Source organism: Haliotis cracherodii, unplaced genomic scaffold (genome assembly GCF_022045235.1).
Source record: "Haliotis cracherodii isolate W230 unplaced genomic scaffold, xgHalCrac1.p SCAF_14, whole genome shotgun sequence".
Taxonomy (NCBI): domain Eukaryota; kingdom Metazoa; phylum Mollusca; class Gastropoda; order Lepetellida; family Haliotidae; genus Haliotis; species Haliotis cracherodii.
The window spans coordinates 36277085-36299357 of NW_027266269.1; the positions used below are offsets into that span (position 1 = coordinate 36277085).

General features: G+C 44.4%; 2 protein-coding genes across 4 annotated transcripts; both read left to right on the plus strand.

Annotated features, from left to right (window-relative positions):
- Positions 1–524: 524 nt before the first annotated feature.
- LOC139460793 (galactoside alpha-(1,2)-fucosyltransferase 2-like) lies at positions 525–6250 on the plus strand. The gene is made up of 3 exons (XM_071242268.1): positions 525–620; positions 3527–3593; positions 5073–6250. Exons 1-3 carry the CDS (start codon positions 525–527, stop codon positions 6248–6250), a joined length of 1341 nt encoding a protein of 446 aa, XP_071098369.1.
- Positions 6251–10208: 3958 nt separating this feature from the next.
- On the plus strand, positions 10209–22121 carry LOC139460794 (uncharacterized). Of its 3 annotated transcripts, none has more exons than XM_071242270.1 (3): positions 10209–10299; positions 17665–17711; positions 20593–22121. In XM_071242270.1, exons 2-3 carry the CDS (start codon positions 17678–17680, stop codon positions 22092–22094), a joined length of 1536 nt encoding a protein of 511 aa, XP_071098371.1. In that variant the 5' UTR covers positions 10209–10299; positions 17665–17677; the 3' UTR covers positions 22095–22121. The 3 variants fall into 3 exon arrangements, with proteins under 3 accessions (XP_071098371.1, XP_071098372.1, XP_071098370.1); XM_071242271.1 differs by having other exon boundaries at positions 17668–17711; XM_071242269.1 differs by lacking the exon at positions 10209–10299 and adding an exon at positions 12927–12976.
- Positions 22122–22273: the final 152 nt, after the last annotated feature.

A 22273-nucleotide genomic window follows, 5' to 3' on the forward strand; every position in this document is an offset into this window, starting at 1 on the left:
ACGGGAGTAAGGTGATGTCGGGTTTAACGTCGCGTTCAAGATTTTATAACGACTGGCATGGACAAGTACGGGGCACGGGTGGCCCAGCCGTCTAAGGTGCCGCAATTCATTGTGCAGAGTGGCGTCCTTTGGGCACGCCAGAAACCTATGATTGTGAGGTTCGAATCCCGGTTCGCCCGATTATGTTTCCAGGTTTGTCAGCACCATGCCCGTGCTCTTGGTGGTAAACGTCTGAAACCTGCAATACTTGGGGCTTTCCTCCCACATTAAGCTGACACGCCGTGATAGCACAGCAATGCTGTTAAAAGCGGCGTTATACCCGACTCACTCACTCACTCACGATACAAGTACGTTGAGCCACTAAAAGACACCAAGTTTTAACTCGTACAGCCGGCCCCACGACTCTTCCCTCTGAATAAATGGTTGGCTCCTGTTATATCACCCCTGTGTATCACAATGGTATCCTCATTCTGCAAGTTCCCCGTGTATCTCGTGATAAGCCATGGAGCACGTGCTGCACACGCATGACGTCATATGTGACCTTGTCAGCGTGTAGTGTGTGGGATAAGGATACTGCTGAGATCGATCAGTCTGAGTTTGTGATGAATCCGACTGACCATGTAAGTATTAATTCTATAATCACCTCAGCGTAATATCAGTCGGCGAGGGGACTCTGGCGAAGAGTTCTGCCCCTTAGGCCTTCCAGGATCCTGGTATCGTGGCATGCTTATATACAAACGATGTGTTTGAAACATAAATACTAAACTTTCTCAACGCATATCATTGCTGTCACCTCGTACGTCTTACGGTACGTGGTTCCCACCAGCGCTATAAGTAGGATTTCTAATTAAAGCTTATAATTTTTTATTTGAACCATATACCACTCAAATATTTCAAATTCAAAAGCCGTGAGGATCCAGGTTTAAATAGGTCTTCGTCAACCCATGCTTGTCGTAAGAGGCGACTTACGGGATCGGGTGGTCAGGCTCGCTGACTTGGTTAATACATGTCATCGTATCCCAATTGCGTGGATCGATGCTCCTGATGTCAGTTACTGGATTGTCTGGTCCAGACTCGATTATTTATAGACAGCCATCATATACATTAGCTGGAATATTGCTTAGCGCGCCGTTAAACATCAAACGAACAAAAACTAATAAAACAACAGCTTCCGCTTCCACTGAGGCCGAATCAAACCAGCGGCGACGTCGCCCGACACAACCATCTTGGCTTTTATTGAGTTGTGACCTGACAATTAACCCCGTATGACTATGTATGAGGTCCGCCCACTTGCACCTACCATTGTGAAGTAGCACATGGTAGGTGCAGATTGCGAGGTACCCGATGACTGTGGAAACGATGAGAGCAACCTCCTTGTTTAAGAGAAACCCGTAAGCTTTCTCCAGAACCTTCATAATTCAAATCAATTTCATCATGTCATAGATACTGCCTAGAGTTGGCAGTTTTAACTACATGCGAATTGTGTACAAACTGGCGAACAGCACACTGGTCGAAATCGTCAAGTTGGGATTTGATCATTGTCTTGGGCTGATGAAACTCTCGCCATTGTGACAAGCGACACCTTCTGCTCTGAGGCACTTGACGGCATCCATATCTTTTATTTGTTTCTCATCTCCAACAATTCGTGACCAACTCGGGTTATTCCTGGACAAGCCGAATAGCGACTCTCGTGGCCATTTTTGCGACCGGGTTCCGTCTTAGCGCAAACGGGCATACCTTAAACCATGACGACGCAAAAACGGTAGAACAACAGGGCCGATGATCTCGTCGCGGTAGCGCTGTCCATTGAGATTTCCCTCTACCACTATCAAACGGGTCCTCTGTCTTGCTGTAATCCCAACCCATACCGTAACGCTGCCGCCCCCGAACCAATCTTCTTCCATGACACAATGATTGACGTAAAGTTCACCTCGACGTCGGTACACTCAATTCGTCCATCGCTGTTGCTGAGGTGAAAACGAGACTCGTCAGTAAATAGAACTTGTCCCCACTGAATGGCCGTCCAGCGTAGACACTGTCTGCACCACTGTAGACGTGCTTGGCGGTGGTTTCCTGTCCAAATGGGACGTCTGGCGGGTCTTCTAGCGACAATCCCTGCACATCTGAGGCGACGACGTACGGTTTGTGAAGATATTCGTCGAAGGCCAGGGATGCTTCTTGCAGTCACTGTTGCTGGCTGGAATCGATTTCGTAGGTGTGTTGCTCGAATCAAGTTGTCTTGTCGATTATTGGTTACCGGTGGTCTGCCACTCCGAGGATGGTCTCTGACTGCATTCGTCTGTTGCCAACGTTGCCATAAACACCAAATGGTGTTTCTGTGGACGTTAAATTGTCTTTTAACCTTACGTTGACTCGATCCTGCTTCAAGCATACCAATGTCTCGCAGACGCTCACTTCCGGACAGGCGTGGCATTTCGTAATGTTAATTAATTGCGTAATTTTGTTGTTTTTCTGAGTGGTTGTTGTCAGCACGATGCTAAACAATCCATATGGAATCCCGTTAACGCACATGTTTTTATACCCATTCTTGGGTAGTGAAATGCATGGGGCTTGCATAAAAGTCAACTTTTGTATGGAATGCATGTACTACAAAATTGAAAACCAAACTTTACTCGTTTGAAAAATACACTAAAATATTGTTTTCACAGGAACTTGTTGTTGAGTATATTTCTGATGCAATTCAAAGCACATCTGGACATGCAAAATTATACAGTATGATTGAACACATTTAACTGTGTCTTGGGTATATTTTTAGATGCAAGACATATGTAAAATCAAAAATATTTCTGAGGGATTCTTTAACGAAGAACTTGAAATCATACGTGCATTCTGATTGGTTTGTCGTATTTTCGCACATAACATTCATCGATGGGGGGACGAGTCTTCTTGCAGCTGCAGGTTACGGAAAGGGGCGAGTGATGACGGAAAGGGCCGAGTGGTGACGAATGATCTCCTTTGACAACCAGCGAGAGGGGTGGGCGGAAAAAACACACAAACAAACCCCGGTTTTTTCACAACTTTGTAATTTAGTTTCTTGGTCACAGTCGCTGAAGATCTCTGAAGATCTAGTCGCTTTGCTTCAGATACGAATCATTAACAGATACAGCTGAAGACAGCTGAAGCTGTCACTGAGTGTGCAGCGCTAGGGGTATTTTTTATTTACATCGGGGCATAAATTTCCACAGCGGCGGGCGGTGAAATTTGAGACAAGAAAAGTTACATATTTGTTTACGTCGGAATGAAAATGCGAGGCGTCCGGGAGATGGGAAAGACAGAACAAATTACGACAGTCTTTGCGGAGGTAGAGACGAGTGGCAATGCTTGAGCGTTATCTGTACATTCTTCCACCATTCTCCAGTCTGATAAAGTATGACTTCCGATGCTTACCTAGCTTTGACATGTTTATTTCTTTGGTAATGAATTTCGATCAAACGACTTCTAGAGAATTCTGGCCACACCGAAATCTTAATAGTGTTATGATATTCATGTTTACCTTTGGCTGCAGCGTGTGAGAGCGCCCTCTAGCGGTAGGATGAGAATCCTCTACGCCGGAAGACAAGCACGCCGAAATCGTAAGTACGCATTGTCTCCCTTGTATAGAGACGAGTGCAAGCTCCTCACAGCCTTTGTGGGAATGATGGGTGCGCGAACACTCGGGTTCGATTCCGAGATTCCGACATGGGTATAATGTGTGAAGCCCATTTCTGATGTTCCCCGACGTGCTATTGCTAAAAGCGGCGTAAAGCCATACTCACTCACTCACTCTAATATAAAGGAGACAGTTTATAAGTAGATACATAAACCTGGTATTTACGGTATTGACAGTTGGGAAATAACACGGCCGTGTGTAGAATGTGTTCACTCACCGTGGCGGACATTGCTGGCTGCTCGCCTCAGTCGCCTAGCAACCTGACAAATGGCGGAGGCGACCTGGCCTTGGGGGATTGGCTCCACCCCCCTGTACAGTGGCAGTGGCATGTCCCCTGCAGGACGGGGTGGGGGTGCAGTGACAGTGGCATGTCCTCCGCAGGACGGGTTGGGGGTGCAGTGGCAGTGGCATGTCCCCTGCAGGACGGGTGGGGGTACAGTGGCTGTGGTAGGGGCATGACCCCTGCAGGACGGGGTGGGGGTGCAGTGGCAGTGGCATGTCCCCTGCAGGACGGGGTAGGGTGCAGTGGCATGTCCCCTGCAGGACGGGGTGGGGCTGGGGGTGCAGTGGCATATGTCCCCTGTAGGACGGGGTGGGGGTGCAGTGGCATGTCCCCTGCAGGACTTGGTTGGTGCATGTCATCGTATCCCAATTGCGTTGATTGATGCTCATGACTTCAGTCACTGGATTGTCTGGTCCAGACTCGATTATTTCCAGACCGCCGTCATATTGCTGGAATATTGCTGAGTGCGGCGTTAAAAAAACAAAGAAGAAAGAAACAAACAAGATTAGAATCCACATTCCCAGTTATTGATCTCGGGCTGTAAGCAAACTCGTGTTTGTGAGTATCACCTGAGTCGTACCAGTATCACGTTGGGCGTCCCCATACATGCAGCGGACTCCCTCCATTTATTGTTTAAAGCGGCGTTGGGGCGGTCTGGTAGCGTTCGCTCGTCACGCCGAAGACCGGGGTTCGATTCCCGACATGAGTACAATGTGTGAAGCCCATTTCTGGTGTCCCCCGCCGTGATGTTGCTGGAATATTGCTAAAAGCGGCGTATAACCATACTCACTCACTCACTCACTCACTTAAAGCGGCGTACAAACAAACTCAGTCACTTACTCACTCACTCACTCACTCACTTAAAGCGGCGTACAAACAAACTCAGTCACTTACTCACTCACTCACTCACTTAAAGCGGCGTACAAACAAACTCAGTTACTCACTCACTCACTCACTCACTCACTTAAAGCGGCGTACAAACAAACTCAGTCACTCACTCACTCACTCACTCACTTAAAGCGGCGTACAAACAAACTCAGTCACTTACTCACTCACTCACTCACTTAAAGCGGCGTACAAACAAACTCAGTCACTCACTCACTCACTCACTTGTTTCAGCAGCTTATGCTATTGGTGTCTTCGTCCTGCTTGTCTTTGCGATGATGGAGAACCACCTGCACAGCCAGTCCTATTCTGATGTCGACACCTCCGAAGTGAGGGTTCTCAGCGTCAGGGATTCCCCAGGCCGACACCTGAAACACGAGGGGATGCACCCGGCTCGTGACGTCAGAATACCAAGTCTTGGAAAATCTCGGCCTCGTCGTTCAGCAGTGAAAGCACCCCGAAAAAGAGGAAATACAACTGTATCAAACAGTCTCCAAGGCAACAACCTGAATCACAGAAGACACAATTGGCAGGAAAAGCCAATTCTAACGATCAGGTTTGACGGTCGCCTTGGCAACCAAATGTTTGAATACGCTGCAGTTTATGCAATAGCTCGCAAGAAAAAAATGAAAATATTTCTGACGAGGAATCACCAGTTGAATAGAATATTCCACATTGACGAGTCGGTGATTGTAAGAAAACCTTGCGGCGGCTTCACCAACGTCAACACGCCATGCTGTGGTTACTATCCCACAGCGCTGGACAGAATACGGAACAATACTTGTCAGCGTGTGTTCGGCTATTTTCAATCATGGAAGTATTTTGAACCGCTGCTTAGAAACATCAGACGTCAGTTCACTTTCAGACACAAAATTGTCCAGACGGCTGAAGCCAAGCTGTGGTCAATAGTGAAAAGACACAAGAACTACCCCTTCAAACCCGCCACACGTGGACGTTGTGTGCTCACACATGCGCAGTCTAAAACAGGCTCGTGTACATTTATTGCCCTCCATGTGAGGAGAGGTGACCTTATGCTGCCAATCCGCGTCAAACAGGGACGACGTGCCGCTCCCAAACAATTCTACCTCCGCGCCATGGACTATTTTCGGCGTCTTTATCACAATGTATTGTTCATCATCGGAAGCGATTCGCAGCAGTGGGCTGTGGAGAACTTTGCTGGACCGGATGTGATTGTGTTGAAAGACATGTTACCGGAAGTGGACATGTGTATTCTGAGCCGATGTAACCACACCATCATGAGCGTGGGAACATTCGGCTGGTGGGTTGGGTTTTTAGGGAGGGGTAAAACGGTGTACTACGACCAACCCTTCAAAAACCACAGCGAGACCTCGGCTTTGTACTCAAAATACGAGAACGACTTCATCCGACCAGGATGGATTGGGATGAGTTAGTCTTAGAGTTGTCTCATTTATGTGGTGGTGGATGCTAAGCGCTGATTGTTTCTTCACTGAAGTCGATGTGGCGGCAGCGTGGAGAGTACCGAGGTCTCGTGATCTAGTTGATGAAGTGTCTCATGGTCTAGTTGATGAAGCGTCTCATGGTCTAGTTGATGAAGCGTCTCATGGTCTAGTTGATGAAGCGTCTCGTGGCATCAAGAGCCCTTTGAAGATCGATGGCCGCGGTCAGTGACTGCTCCACTTTGACGTGAACGTGTGTAAACAAGAGGCATTTTGGTAAAATAAAAATACTGTCGTCGTCAATGCAGTGTTTACATTAATGTTACGTTGAGGCCCCCTCCGTGGTCTAATGGTAGAGTGTCCAGTCGGAGAGGGAAGGTCCGGGGTTCGATCCCCGGCCGCGTCATACCAGAAGACGTTCAAAGATGGTACTTGGCATTAAGGGGCTAAAACAAGGACTGGTCGGCTCGGAGTCAGTATACTGTGTCTGAGTGGGGTATTCATGTTAAACTGCGGCATGGTATCTCAGTGCTAGCACTATAAATCAACATCAGTTCTGACCAGAACACAGACACACAAACATACACGTCGCTATATAAGTGCAATAATCTTGGACGCGACGTGAAAATCCCATTTCACCTCACCACACACACACACACACACACACACACACACACACACACACACACACACACACACACACACACACACACACACACACACACACACACACACACACACACACACACACACACACACACACACCATTTCACCTCACCTCACCTCACCACACACACACCATTTCACCTCACCTCTCCACACACCATTTCACCTCACCTCACCACACACATCCACACACCATTTCACCTCACCTCACCTCACCACACACACATCCACACACCATTTCACCTCACCTCACCACACACATCCACACACCAATTTACCTCACCTCACCACACACACATCCACACACCATTTCACCTCACCTCACCACACACACATCCACACACCATTTCACCTCACCTCACCACACACACATCCACACACCATTTCACCTCACCTCGTGTTCCACTGTAAAAGATTGATAGGGTGTGTAAGACAGATAGGGTTTGCTTTTTGCGCTAGTGACACCCATATGTTATAGCGTATATTCCTACCCTGGCATTTATTATAGCGTATATTCCTACCCTGGCATATATTATACCGTATATTCCTACCCTGGCATACATTATACCGTATATTCCTACCCTGGCATACATTATGGCTTATATTCCTACCCTGGCATATATTATACCGTATATTCCTACCCTGGCATATATTATAGCGTATATTCCTACCCTGGCATATATTATACCGTATATTCCTACCCTGGCATATATTATAGCGTATATTCCTACCCTGGCATATATTATAGCGTATATTCCTACCCTGGCATACATTATAGCTTATATTCAAAACCTGGCATACATTATGGCGTATATTTATACCCCGGCATACATTATAGCGTATATTCATACCCTGACATACATTATACCGTATATTTATACCCCGGCATACAGTATGGCTCATATTCAAAACCTGGCATACATTATGGCGTATATTCATACCCTGGCATACATTATACCGTATATTCATACCCTGACATACATTATAGCGTATATTCATACCCTGACATACATTATACCGTATATTTATACCCTGGCATACATTATGGCTCATATTCAAAACCTGGCATGCATTATGGCGTATATTCTTACCCTGGCATACATTATGGCTCATATTCAAAACCTGGCATACATTATGGCGTATATTCTTACCCTGACATACATTATACCGTATATTCATACCCTGGCATACATTATAGCGTATATTCATACCCTGACATACATTATACCGTATATTCATACCCTGACATACATTATACCGTATATTCAAACCCTGACATACATTATAGCGTATATTCATACCCTGACATACATTATAGCGTATATTCATACCCTGACATACATTATACCGTATATTCATACCCTGGCATGCATCATTGTGTATATTCATACCCCAGCATACATTATAGCGTAAATTCATAACCTGGCAGACATTATAGTGTATATTCATACCCCGTCATACATTATAGCCTATATTCATACCCCGGCATGCGTTAAGCGTATATTCATACCCTGGCATGCATCATTGTGTATATTCATTCCCCGGCATGCATTATAGCGTTCATTCATACCCCAGCATGCATCATAGTGTATATTCATACCCCGGCATGCGCTAAGCGTACATTCATACCACGGCATGCATCATTGTGTATATTCATACCCTGGCATGCATTATAGCGTATGTTCATACCCCGGCATGCATTATAGTCTATATTCATACCCCGGCATGCGTTAAGCGTATATTCATACCCCAGCATGCATCATTGTGTATATTCATACCCCGGCATGCATTATAGCGTATATTCATACCCCAGCATGCATTATAGCGTTCATTCATACCCCAGCATGCATCATAGTGTATATTCATACCCCGGCATGCGTTAAGCGTACATTCATACCACGGCATGCATCATTGTGTATATTCATACCCTGGCATGCATTATAGCGTATATTCATACCCTGGCATACATTATAGTGCATATTCATATCCCGACATGCATTATAGTGTATATACATACCCCGGCATGCATTATAGCGTATATTCATACCCCGGCATGCATTATAGCGTATATTCATACCCTGGCATGTTTTAAGCGTACATTCATACCCCGGCATGCGTTAAGCATACATTCATACCCCGGAATGCATTATAGCGTACATTCATACCCTGGCATGCATTACAACTTAAATTCATACCTCAGCACACATTATAGTATATATTCATACCCTGGCATGCATCATTGTGTATGTTCATACCCCGACATACATTATAGTGTATATTCATAACCTGGCATACATTATAGCGTATATTCATACCCTGGCATGCATCATTGTGTATATTCATACCCCGGCATGCGTTATAGTGTATATTCATAACCTGGCATTCATTATAGTGTATATTCATACCTCGGCACACATTATAGTGTATATTCATACCCTGGCATGCATCATTGTGTATATTCATATCCCGGCATACATTATAGTGTATATTCATACCTCGGCATACATTATAGTGTATATTCATACCCCGGCATACATTATAGTGTATATTCATACCCTGACATGCATTATAGCGTATATTCATACCCAGGCATACATTATAGTGTATATTCATACCCTGACATGCATTATAGTGTATATTCATACCCCGGCATACATTATAGTGTATATTCATACCCCGGCATACATTATAGTGTATATTCATACCCTGACATGCCTTATAGCGTACATTCATTACCCGGCATGCATTATAGCCTATATTCATACCCCGGCATGCGTTAAGCATATATTCATACCCCAGCATGCATCATTGTGTATATTCATACCCCGGCATGCATTATAGCGTATATTCATACCCCAGCATGCATTATAGCGTTCATTCATACCCCAGCATGGATCATAGTGTATATTCATACCCCGGCATGCGTTAAGCGTACATTCATACCCCGGCATGCGTTAAGCGTACATTCATACCCCGGCATGCGTTAAGCATACATTCCTACCCGGGCATGCGTTAAGCGTACAGTCATACATCGGCATGCGTTAAGCGTACATTCATACCCTGGCATGCATTATAGCATGAATTCATACCCTGGGATGCATGAAAGTATATATTCATACTCTGGCAGGCATCATAGGGTATATTCATACCCCGGCATACATTATAGTGTTTATTCATACCCCGTCATGCGTTATGTGCATTATCCGGATACAACAATACCAGCTCAAGTCAGCTCGTCCTTTACTCGCAACAGGTTCATACAAGTGTAAGTATGCTTCGACTGAATTGGTGTGCTTTGTCAGTCGGCACACCAGGGTGGGAGTTACCATTCAGTCAGCGTAGCGAGTCTTAAGGAACTTATCTCCGCACCAGTCTCTGTGAGTATAAGCAGTAAGGTAGCGTCCTTGTGACACTCTCATTTTATGTCTCTATAGTGTTGTATGTGTATATATTGAGTTTTGAAAATGTGACTATTTCTAATACCAGGGAAAGGGCACTCTAAGTGGGAAGAAGTTGTCTCCAAATCCCACTCGCTTCTGTGTAATACTGACGGGCTGTGTCACAGTGACGGGGTGTGTGTCACAGTGACAGGTGTGTCACAGTAATGGGGTGTGTCACAGTGACGGGTGTGTCACAGTAATGGGGTGTGTCACAGTGACAGGTGTGTCACAGTAATGGGGTGTGCCATAGTGACGGGTGAGTGTCAGTGACAGAATTTTATCGTAGTGACAGGGATCTGTATCAAATGTGTGATAGTGATTGAGATGTGTGTAAACGTTACGGAGAGGTGTGTGTCCTACTGACAGATGGATGTGTGTGTATCATTGTGTGTCAGTGATGTGTGTCATAGTAACTTTGAACCCTACCCCTTTCCCTCACCCTCTACCCCTTTCATCTCACTCTCTACCCCTTTCTCTAACCCTCTACCCCTTTCTCTCATCCTCTACCCCTTTCTCTCACCCTCTACCCCTTTCTCTCATCCTCTACCCCTTTCTCTCACCCTCTACCCTTTTCTCTCACCCTCTACCTCTTTCTCTCACCCTCTACCCTTTTCTCTCACCCTCTACCCCTTTCTCTCATCCTCTACCCCTTTCTCTCACCCTCTACCCCTTTCTCTCACCCTCTACCCCTTTCTCTCATCTTCTACCCCTTTCTCTCATCCTCTACCCCTTTCTCTCAACCTCTAACCCCTTCTCCCACCTCTATCCCTTTCTCTCACCCTCTACCCCTTTCTCTCACCCTCTACCCCTTTCTCTCACCCTCTACCCCTTTCTCTCATCCTCTACCCCTTTCTCACACCCTCTACCCCTTTCTCTCACCCTCTACCCATTTCTCTCACCCTCTACCCCTTTCTCTCATCCTCTACCCCTTTCTCTCATCCTCTACCCCTTTCTCACACCCTCTGCCCCTTTCTCTCACCCTCTACCCCTTTCTCTTACCATCTACCCCCTTCTCCCGCCCTCTACCCCCTTCTCTCACCCTCTACTCCCTTCTCTCACCCTCTACCCCCTTCTCCCGCCCTCTACCTCTTTCTCTCACCCTCTACCCACCTCTCCCGCCCTCTACCTCTTTCTCTCACCCTCTACCCCCTTCTCTCACCCTCTACCTCTTTCTCACACCCTCTACCCCTTTCTCTTACCATCTACCCCCTTCTCCCGCCCTCTACCCCTTTCTCACACCCTCTACCCCTTTCTCTCACCCTCTACCCCTTTCTCTTACCATCTACCCCCTTCTCCCGCCCTCTACCCCTTTCTCACACCCTCTGCCCCTTTCTCTCACCCTCTACCCCTTTCTCTTACCATCTACCCCCTTTTCCCGCCCTCTACCCCCTTCTCTCACCCTCTACTCCCTTCTCTCACCCTCTACCCCCTTCTCCCGCCCTCTACCTCTTTCTCTTACCCTCTACCCCCTTCTCTCACCCTCTACTCCCTTCTCTCACCCTCTACCCCCTTCTCCCGCCCTCTACCTCTTTCTCTTACCCTCTACCCCCTTCTCTCACCCTCTACTCCCTTCTCTCACCCTCTACCCACTTCTCCCGCCCTCTACCTCTTTCTCTCACCCTCTACCCCCTTCTCTCACCCTCTACCCCCTTCTCTCACCCTCTACCCCCTTCTCCCGCCATCTAACCCTTTCTCTCTCCCTCCACCCCTTCTCACCCTCTACCCCCTTCTCACCCTCTACCTCTTTCTCTCACCCTCTACCTCTTTCTCTCACCCTCTACCCACTTCTCCCGCCCTCTACCTCTTTCTCTCACCCTCTACCCCCTTCTCTCACCCTCTACCCCCTTCTCTCACCCTCTACCCCCTTCTCCCGCCATCTAACCCTTTCTCTCACCCTCCACCCCTTCTCACCCTCTACCCCCTTCTCACCCTCTACCTCTTTCTCTCACCCTGTACCTATTTCTCTCACCCTCTACCCCCTTCTCCCGCCCTCTACCCCTTTCTCTCACCCTCTACCCCCTTCTCTCACCCTCTACCCCCCTTCTCCCGCCATCTAACCCTTTCTCTCACCCTCCACCCCTTCTCACCCTCTACCCCCTTCTCACCCTCTACCTCTTTCTCTCACCCTGTACCTATTTCTCTCACCCTCTACCCCTTTCTCACTCTCTACCTCTTTCTCTCACCCTCTACCCCCTTCTCCCCTTTACTTGACAAAGACATTGAATATTCAGCCTTTTCAGAAGCTCAACACACACTAACCCCCCCCCCCCCCCCCCCCCCTCCCTCCCCCTTTGTTGAATGATCCTAACGGAGAGACAATATTTTCAGTATTAGGCCCCGTTTACGATCACAAAAAAAAAATAATAATAGTCCTTATTTGTTAACAGTTTCAAGCGTCTCTAACGTCATACAGTTTGTGAACACGTGAGGTGGGGTGCCTTGCTCCTTACAGCGGCGTAGGCCTCGCAAACAAATAAAACACTGTTCTGTACTCAACCATGAAGGGGATGGTACATTCCTATATCTGGTACTTTCAGTCCTAGGTCTGTCTGCCACATCTCAGTCTAGATTCATTCTTAAATATGAAGCAAAATCAACACAAGAACAAGAATAGGTAAATATGGGGAATATGAATGTGATGCTTGTGGTGGCCGACAGTGCAGTAGGCGATATACTAGCCCAAATAATCACAAACAGCTGTGTGGTTGAGGCTGATGATGTTTGTTGTGAATTGCATCGACGCATGTACGTTCGTCAGGCTAAGACAATGAAATATCAACACAAGCAAATATAACATAAAATCTAATAAATATGTACAGACTGTTACAGTTACTCTTTGTATTTCTATAGATATCCCTTTCCTATATCTGAGATGCCATTACATAATCGTGGAAGATAGAATATTTATACAATATCTGAGATGCCATTACATAATCGTGGAAGATAGAATATTTATACAATATCTGAAGTGACATCACATATTCGTGGAAGATAGAATATTTATACAATATCTGAGGTGACATTACATAGTCGTGGAAGATAGAATATTTATACAATATCTGAGGTGACATCACATAATCGTGGAAGATAGAATATTTATACAATATCTGAGGTGACATTACATAATCGTGGAAGATAGAATATTTATACAATATCTGAGGTGACTTCACATAATCGTGGAAGATAGAATATTTATACAATATCTGAGGTGACATTACATAATCGTGGAAGATAGAATATTTATACAATATCTGAGGTGACGTCAGATAATCGTGGAAGATAGAATATTTATACAATATCTGAGGTGACATCACATAATCGTGGAAGATAGAATATTTATACAATATCTGAGGTGACATTACATATTCGTGGAAGATAGAATATTTATACAATATCTGAGGTGACATTACATAATCGTGGAAGATAGAATATTTATACACTATCTGAGGTGACTTCACATAATCGTGGAAGATAGAATATTTATACAATATCTGAGGTGACATTACATAGTCGTGGAAGATAGAATATTTATACAATATCTGAGGTGACGTCAGATAATCGTGGAAGATAGAATATTTATACAATATCTGAGGTGACATCACATAGTCGTGGAAGATAGAATATTTATACACTATCTGAGGTGACATCACATAATCGTGGAAGATAGAATATTTATACAATATCTGAGGTGACATCACATAATCGTGGAAGATAGAATATTTATACACTATCTGAGGTGACATTACATATTCATGGAAGATAGAATATTTATACAATATCTGAGGTGACATCACATAATCGTGGAAGATAAAATATTTATACAATATCTGAGGTGACATCACATAATCGTGGAAGATAGAATATTTATACAATATCTGAGGTGACATTACATATTCGTGGAAGATAGAATATTTATACAATATCTGAGGTGACATTACATAATCGTGGAAGATAGAATATTTATACAATATCTGAGGTGACTTCACATAATCGTGGAAGATAGAATATTTATACAATATCTGAGGTGACATTACATAATCGTGGAAGATAGAATATTTATACAATATCTGAGGTGACGTCAGATAATCGTGGAAGATAGAATATTTATACAATATCTGAGGTGACATCACATAATCGTGGAAGATAGAATATTTATACAATATCTGAGGTGACATCACATACAAGATAGGGGAAGCCTGTACTGGTAATACCGGTGACCAATGCACTCACGGCGAACGGTGCCACTGACAAATCTGCATAATAAAGAAATAGATATGCAGAAGTGATATCCTCTGATAAGATAATGTGTAAAAATATATAGTACAACAGCCACTCATATCAGACATACATCACTCATACACCTGCACTTTCTAAGATACATCAATCAAACATACAGACATACATTTACTTTCCATTATTGAACAGAGGGGCTTAACATACAATGCTTAGTATTAAACTCAAAACCTAAATATATCAAAACTATCTTAAACAGATAATAATGTCTCACTGAACAGCGAGTTCATCAAGAACTATGCATACATACACGATATATTATGTTTCTAATAAATCAAATAAAGAATGCATTCAACAATATATCTTATTTTTAATCGTAATGATTAGAAATCATCCATGTATGCAACATCAGAAAAATAAACAATCAACCAAGCTCAGTGTGAATAAATGTCTTCACATCCAAATCCACACATGATGAGAAACCTGACTCAATGCGGCAATAAATCTATCCGAGTATAAAATCTGTCTTTCCTTGTCAGGTGAAAATAGGAAACTGATGTCTAAAATGTAATATATAAACGTTGAGGTTGTAGCTATGGTCAGATTGGCCTATCAACGGCACAGTAGACTTGGCAGGGGCAAAAAGTGGAATATGAACATAAGGATAAGTTTCAACATGTAAATATGTGGTATATGAACACAAGGATAAGTTTCAACCTGTAAATATGTGGAATATGAACACAAGGATAAGTTTCAACCTGTAAATATGTGGAATATGAACACAAGGATAAGTTGCAACATGTAAATATGTGGAATATGAACACAAGGATAAGTTGCAACATGTAAATATGTGGAATATGAACACAAGGATAAGTTTCAACCTGTAAATATGTGGAATATGAACATAAGGATAAGTTTCAACCTGTAAATATGTGGAATATGAACACAAGGATAAGTTTCAACCTGTAAATATGTGGAATATGAACACAAGGATAAGTTTCAACCTGTAAATATTTGGATTATGAACGCAAGGATAAGTTTCAACCTGTAAATATTTGGAATATGAACGCAAGGATAAGTTTCAACCTGTAAATATGTGGAATATGAACACAAGGATAAGTTTCAACCTGTAAATATGTGGAATATGAACACAAAGATAAGTTTCAACCTGTAAATATGTGGAATATGAACACAAGGATAAGTTTCAGCCTGTGAATATGTTGAATATGAACACAAGGATAAGTTTCAACCTGTAAATATGTGGAATATGAACACAAGGATAAGTTTCAACCTGTAAATATTTGGAATATGAACACAAGGATAAGTTTCAACATGTAAATATGTGGAATATGAACACAAGGATAAGTTTCAACCTGTAAATTTGTGGAATATGAGTACAAGGATAAGTTTCAACATGTAAATATGTGGAATATGAACACAAGGATAAGTTTCAACCTGTAAATATGTGGAATATGAACACAAGGATAAGTTTCAACCTGTAAATATGTGGAATATGAACACAAGGATAAGTTTCAACATGTAAATATGTGGAATATGAACACAAGGATAAGTTTCAACCTGTAAATTTGTGGAATATGAGTACAAGGATAAGTTTCAACCTGTAAATATGTGGAATATGAACACAAGGATAAGTTTCAACCTGTAAATATGTGGAATATGAACACACGGATAAGTTTCAACCTGTAAATATGTGGAATATGAACACAAGGATAAGTTTCAACCTGTAATTATGGAGCAATATCATAACAAGCATAACCTTCAACCTGTAAATATGTGGAATATGAACACAAGGATACTTTTCAACCTGAAAATATGGAGCAATATGAACACAAGGATAAGTTTCAATATGTAAATATGGAGCAATATCAACGTAAAGATAAGTTTCAACCTGTAATTATGGAGCAATATCATAACAAGGATAACCTTCAACCTGTAAATATGTGGAATATGAACACAAGGATCAGTTTCAATATGTAAATATGGAGCAATATGAACACAAGGATCAGTTTCAATATGTAAATATGGAGCAATATCAACACAATGATAACCTTCAACAAAGATCGAAGGAATAAGTCCCAAGCACAAGGCAGATAGGTTCTCTGGTCACGGTGCATGGCTGACTGGTGTCTCCTGATGTCAATGGCTTCTTGTAGTTTTCTTTGTTGCCAGTTGTTGTTGTTGGTAGACAGGACTTTGGTGGCTTCCTACATGATGTTATGGTTTTGGTTCTTCAGCATGTGTTAGGGGCAGTCGGGGAGCCTAGTGGTTAAAGCGTTCGCTCGTCACGCCGAAGATCCGGGTTCGATTCCTGACATGGGCATAATGTGTTAAGCCCATTTCTGGTGTCCCGCGCCGTGATATTGCTGGAACATTGCAAAAAGCGGCGTAAAACCATTCTCACTCACTCACTCACTCAGGATGTGTTCGGAAATAGCGGTTTTAATGTCGAGTTTGTTAACAGAGCTCCGATGTTCTTTGAGTCTGGTGTTGAGGGGTCTAAGGGTTTCTCCATTGTACTGGTGGCCACAGTTGCAACCTACCAAGGCCCTGCCACTTATGACATTTCCCGCCCCATCAAGACCAAACCCAACATAGATGTCACCTTCTCTAGCGGCAAGGCCAATGGCAAAGGCACAAGCAGCGCAAGTCTCAACCCCCGAGGATGTATATACCGGATACCCTGTAACTGTGGCCACCGGTACATTGGAGAAATTCTTAGGCCCCACAACACCTGGTCGCGTCTTCCTCATTCTAAATACTCATGTCACAGACCCTGACCCTGACCCGGTACCAAGCTAGACCTGACTGAGTTTCTTCCGTGCACTCCGTGTGGACCGGTGCTCGTGTTCACTGGTGTGCAGTCTGCGTTGACACAGCTGATGTATGGAGGACACCACAGAGAAGCATCCACATACTCTCCGTACTGTAGGCATGTTCCTAGTGTGGTCCTTTTATCGAGTATTACACTCATTGACTTGTTAAAGGTTTGGCACCGAGGACATGACATGAATAGGTTGGTAATACGGACATTTCCTGTTCATATTTCAGCAGCCGCGGGACGATGGGGCGTTCCAAAAGTCGGCTTTGGAAGTACGGTGAGTTTACACAGTACCGTGCTCCACCAAACTAATATGTACACCATGCAATCACTAACCAGAACACCATGCTCTCACTAACCAGAACACCATACTGTCACTAACCAGAACACCATGCTCTCACTAACCAGAACACCATACTGTCACTAACCAGAACACCATGCTCTCACTAACCAGAACACCATGCTCTCACTAACTATAACACCATGTTCTCACTAACCAGAACACCATGCTCTCACTAACCAGAACACCATGCTCTCACTAACCAGAACATCATGCTCTCACTAACCAGAACACCATGCTCTCATTAACCAGAACACCATGCTCTCACTAACCAGAACACCATGCTCTCACTAACCAGAACACCATGCTGTCACTAACCAGAACACCATACTGTCACTAACCAGAACACCATGCTCTCACTAACTAGAACATCATGCTCTCACTAACCACAACACAATGCTCTCACTAACCAGAACACTATGCTCTCACTAACCAGAATACCATGCTGTCACTAACCAGAACACCATGCTGTCACTAACCAGAACACCATGCTCTCACTAACCAGAACACCATGCTCTCACTAACCAGAACACCATGCTCTCACTAACCAGAACACCATGCTCTCATTAACCAGAACACCATGCTCTCACTAACCAGAACACCATGCTCTCACTAACCAGAACACCATGCTCTCACTAACCAGAACACCATGCTCTCACTAACCAGAACACCATGCTCTCACTAACTATAACACCATGTTCTCACTAACCAGAACACCATGCTCTCACTAACCAGAACACCATGCTCTCACTAACCAGAACATCATGCTCTCACTAACCAGAACACCATGCTCTCATTAACCAGAACACCATGCTCTCACTAACCAGAACACCATGCTCTCACTAACCAGAACACCATGCTCTCACTAACCAGAACACCATGCTGTCACTAACCAGAACACCATACTGTCACTAACCAGAACACCATGCTCTCACTAACTAGAACATCATGCTCTCACTAACCACAACACAATGCTCTCACTAACCAGAACACTATGCTCTCACTAACCAGAATACCATGCTGTCACTAACCAGAACACCATGCTGTCACTAACCAGAACACCATGCTCTCACTAACCAGAACACCATGCTGTCACTAACCAGAACACCATGCTCTCACTAACCAGAACACCATGCTCTCATTAACCAGAACACCATGCTCTCACTAACCAGAACACCATGCTCTCACTAACCAGAACACCATGCTCTCACTAACCAGAACACCATGCTCTCACTAACCAGAACACCATGCTCTCACTAACCAGAACACCATGCTCTCACTAACCAGAACACCATGCTCTCACTAACCAGAACACCATGCTCTCACTAACCAGAACACCATGCTCTCACTAACCAGAACACCATGCTCTCACTAACCAGAACACCATGATCTCACTAACCAGAACACCATGCTCTCATTAACCAGAACACCATGCTCTCACTAACCAGAACACCATGCTGTAACTAATATATGAACAACGTGTTATCACTAATCAGAAAATTGTTCAAAATAACTAATTACAACCCCGTTCTTTGATTAATCAGAACATTATGCTATAACCAATCATACCACACTTCTGTAACTAATCACAACACCTTGCTATATCTAAACATACTACCGTGCTAAAACAAATGATAAACACAGTTAACAGTGATGCGACTAATCATATTGTAGCTCCAGAGCTAATCATACCATCATGCCTTAACTAATCATAACTCGCTTTCATATCTAATCACAACATATAACTAACAATACCACTGTACAATATTTTTATCACCATCATGTGACAGAATCTAACCGTTCCATGTATGACAGACGTGTGGTGTGCCTCTAAGTGTTCGATGTATGACAGACGTGTGGTGTGACGCTATCTGTTCCATGTATGACAGACGTGTGGTGTGACTCTAACTGTTCCATGTATGACAGACGTGTAATGTGACTCTAACTGTTCCATGTATGACAGACGTGTGGTGTGACGCTATCTGTTCCATGCATGACAGACGTGTAATGTGACTCTAACTGTTCCATGTATGACAGACGTGTAATGTGACTCTAACTGTTCCATGCATGACAGACTTGTGGTGTGACGCTATCTGTTCCATGCATGACAGACGTGTAATGTGACTCTAACTGTTCCATGCATGACAGACGTGTAATGTGACTCTAACTGTTCCATGCATGACAGACGTGTAAGGTGACTCTAACTGTTCCATGTATGACAGACGTGTAATGTGACTCTAACTGTTCCATGTATGACAGACGTGTGGTGTGACTCTAACTGTTCCATGTATGACAGACGTGTAAGGTGACTCTAACTGTTCCATGCATGACAGACGTGTGGTGTGACGCTATCTGTTCCATGTATGACAGACGTGTGGTGTAACTCTAACTGTTTCATGTATGACAGACATGTGGTGTGACGCTATCTGTTCCATGTATGACAGACGTGTAAGGTGACTCTAACTGTTCCATGCATGACAGACGTGTGGTGTGACGCTATCTGTTCCATGTATGACAGACGTGTGGTGTAACTCTAACTGTTCCATGCATGACAGACGTGTGGTGTGACGCTATCTGTTCCATGAATGACAAACGTGTGGTGTGACTCTAACTGTTTCATGTATGACAGACGTGTGGTGTAACTCTAACTGTTCCATGTATGACAGACATGTGGGGTGACGCTATCTGTTCCATGTATGACAGACATGTGGTGTGACGCTATCTGTTCCATGTATGACAGACATGTGGTGTGACGCTATCTGTTCCATGTATGACAGACATGTGGTGTGACGCTATCTGTTCCATGTTCTGTTCGCAGGTGGGAGAATCACTGCAGCGCTAGTTGTTTACCTACTGATGGCTTACGGCTACTTCCTGTACCGACACGCGTCACCTGGCACCCCTGTTACCATGGATACCTCTCTAGAAGGAGTGCCAGATACGCCAGTGTCAGCCACAAGTGCGTTTGAAGTGACGGGCAAGGGGGAATTCTCTCCTCGTAATACTACAAAGATTATTCCAAACAAAATGACTATTCCAAAGAAAATGACTATTCCAAAGAAAAGAACTTTTCCAAAGACAACGACTCTTCATAATAAAAGCGAGCCTCGCAAGTCTAGTAATACCACCAACGCTAGTTTCTTTACAAACGCTAGCGTAACCCCCATGACAAGTACACACATCCCCACGTCAACTACAAAGCAGGAGAGGAAATCGGAAGAAATGCCAATTCTGACACCAGAATTTGGAGGCCGCCTTGGCAACCAGTTATTTGAATATGCCGCTGTTTACGCTATTGCCAAAATGAAAAACATGACATTGTTTATTCCTGAGGGCAACGCCATCAACAAACTGTTCCACGTCGATAAAACGGTTGTGACGTTTCAAGGGTGCGCTGTTTGGCGCGATGTGTTTGTTGACTGTTGTACCTACCATGCCGAATTGGCTAAGAAAATAAACAAAAATGAATGTCAAAAGATCGGACTCTATCTTCAGTCATGGAAGTATTTCAAAACGGTCGAAGAAAGCATAAGGCAACAGTTTAAATTCAAACAAAACATAGCAGACACTGCCTTTAGGAAACTGGTATCACTCAAACAGGAGTTCCTGTCCCGACACAGGAAAGCTGGCTGGCTACCAAATCAGAGTGGTCACACAACTCCAGTTATCCGTGCTTCCACTCAGCCGAACGCACCGAACAAGTCAACACTAGCCCACCAGGCTGCCAATGTCTCACTGCGTGATGTGTCTGGGAGAAGCACTGATCACCCACTGACTTCACACAAACAGGAGCACGTGACACGGGCTGGTTCTGGGAGAAGCACTGAACACCCACCGACTTCACACAAACAGGAGCACGTGACACGGGCTGGTTCTGGAGGGTCTGGCTTAGTAGCAGATGTGACCTATATCGGGGTGCACGTGAGGCGAGGGGACTACATTGCATCAGGTAGTAAACGCCAGGGACGTACCACTCCACCAGCGGAGTACTACATCCATGCGATGAACTATTTTCGAGCCATATACCCCAATGCTTTGTTCGTTGTTGGAGGGGATGACGGAAGTTGGGTGAATCGTAATATCGCCGCCGTGGATGTCGTTGTGCTGCAGAGGGAGTTGCCGGAAATGGACCTTTGTGTATTTAGTATGTGCAATCATACTATCATAAGTGTCGGGAGTTTTGGTTGGTGGGCTGGTTTCCTGGCAGGGGGGACAACTGTGTATTATAAGCATCCGTTCCGAAACAACACGGTTATGTCCCAATGGTACAAGGACTACCACAGCGACTACGTGTGGCCTGGCTGGCTTCCGATGGAATGAAACCAAAAACTTCAGAGGCAAGGGTCGGGGGGGGGGGGGGGGGGGGGGGGAGTGAACTTAGCTCTGCAGGTGCGATGGAGGGCCATTCCACAGGCGTTTGTTCGAAGACTGCTTATCAATGTCTTACAGACTTCAGACATGCATTGTCGCCCAAGGTGGGCATACGCGTTATTGAACTT

Excerpts from the sequence above, each read along its gene's own strand:
- LOC139460793 (XM_071242268.1), top strand. The coding sequence starts at position 525 with ATGACGTCATATGTGACCTTGTCAGCGTGTAGTGTGTGGGATAAGGAT. Across the intron at positions 621-3,526 it reads TGATGAATCCGACTGACCAT|CGTGTGAGAGCGCCCTCTAG; the intron begins GTAAGTATTAAT and ends CTTTGGCTGCAG. Across the intron at positions 3,594-5,072 it reads AAGACAAGCACGCCGAAATC|CAGCTTATGCTATTGGTGTC; the intron begins GTAAGTACGCAT and ends CACTTGTTTCAG.
- LOC139460794 (XM_071242269.1), top strand. The coding sequence starts at position 12,945 with ATGAAGCAAAATCAACACAAGAACAAGAATAG. Across the intron at positions 12,977-17,664 it reads CAACACAAGAACAAGAATAG|CAGCCGCGGGACGATGGGGC; the intron begins GTAAATATGGGG and ends TTCATATTTCAG. Across the intron at positions 17,712-20,592 it reads AAGTCGGCTTTGGAAGTACG|GTGGGAGAATCACTGCAGCG; the intron begins GTGAGTTTACAC and ends TTCTGTTCGCAG.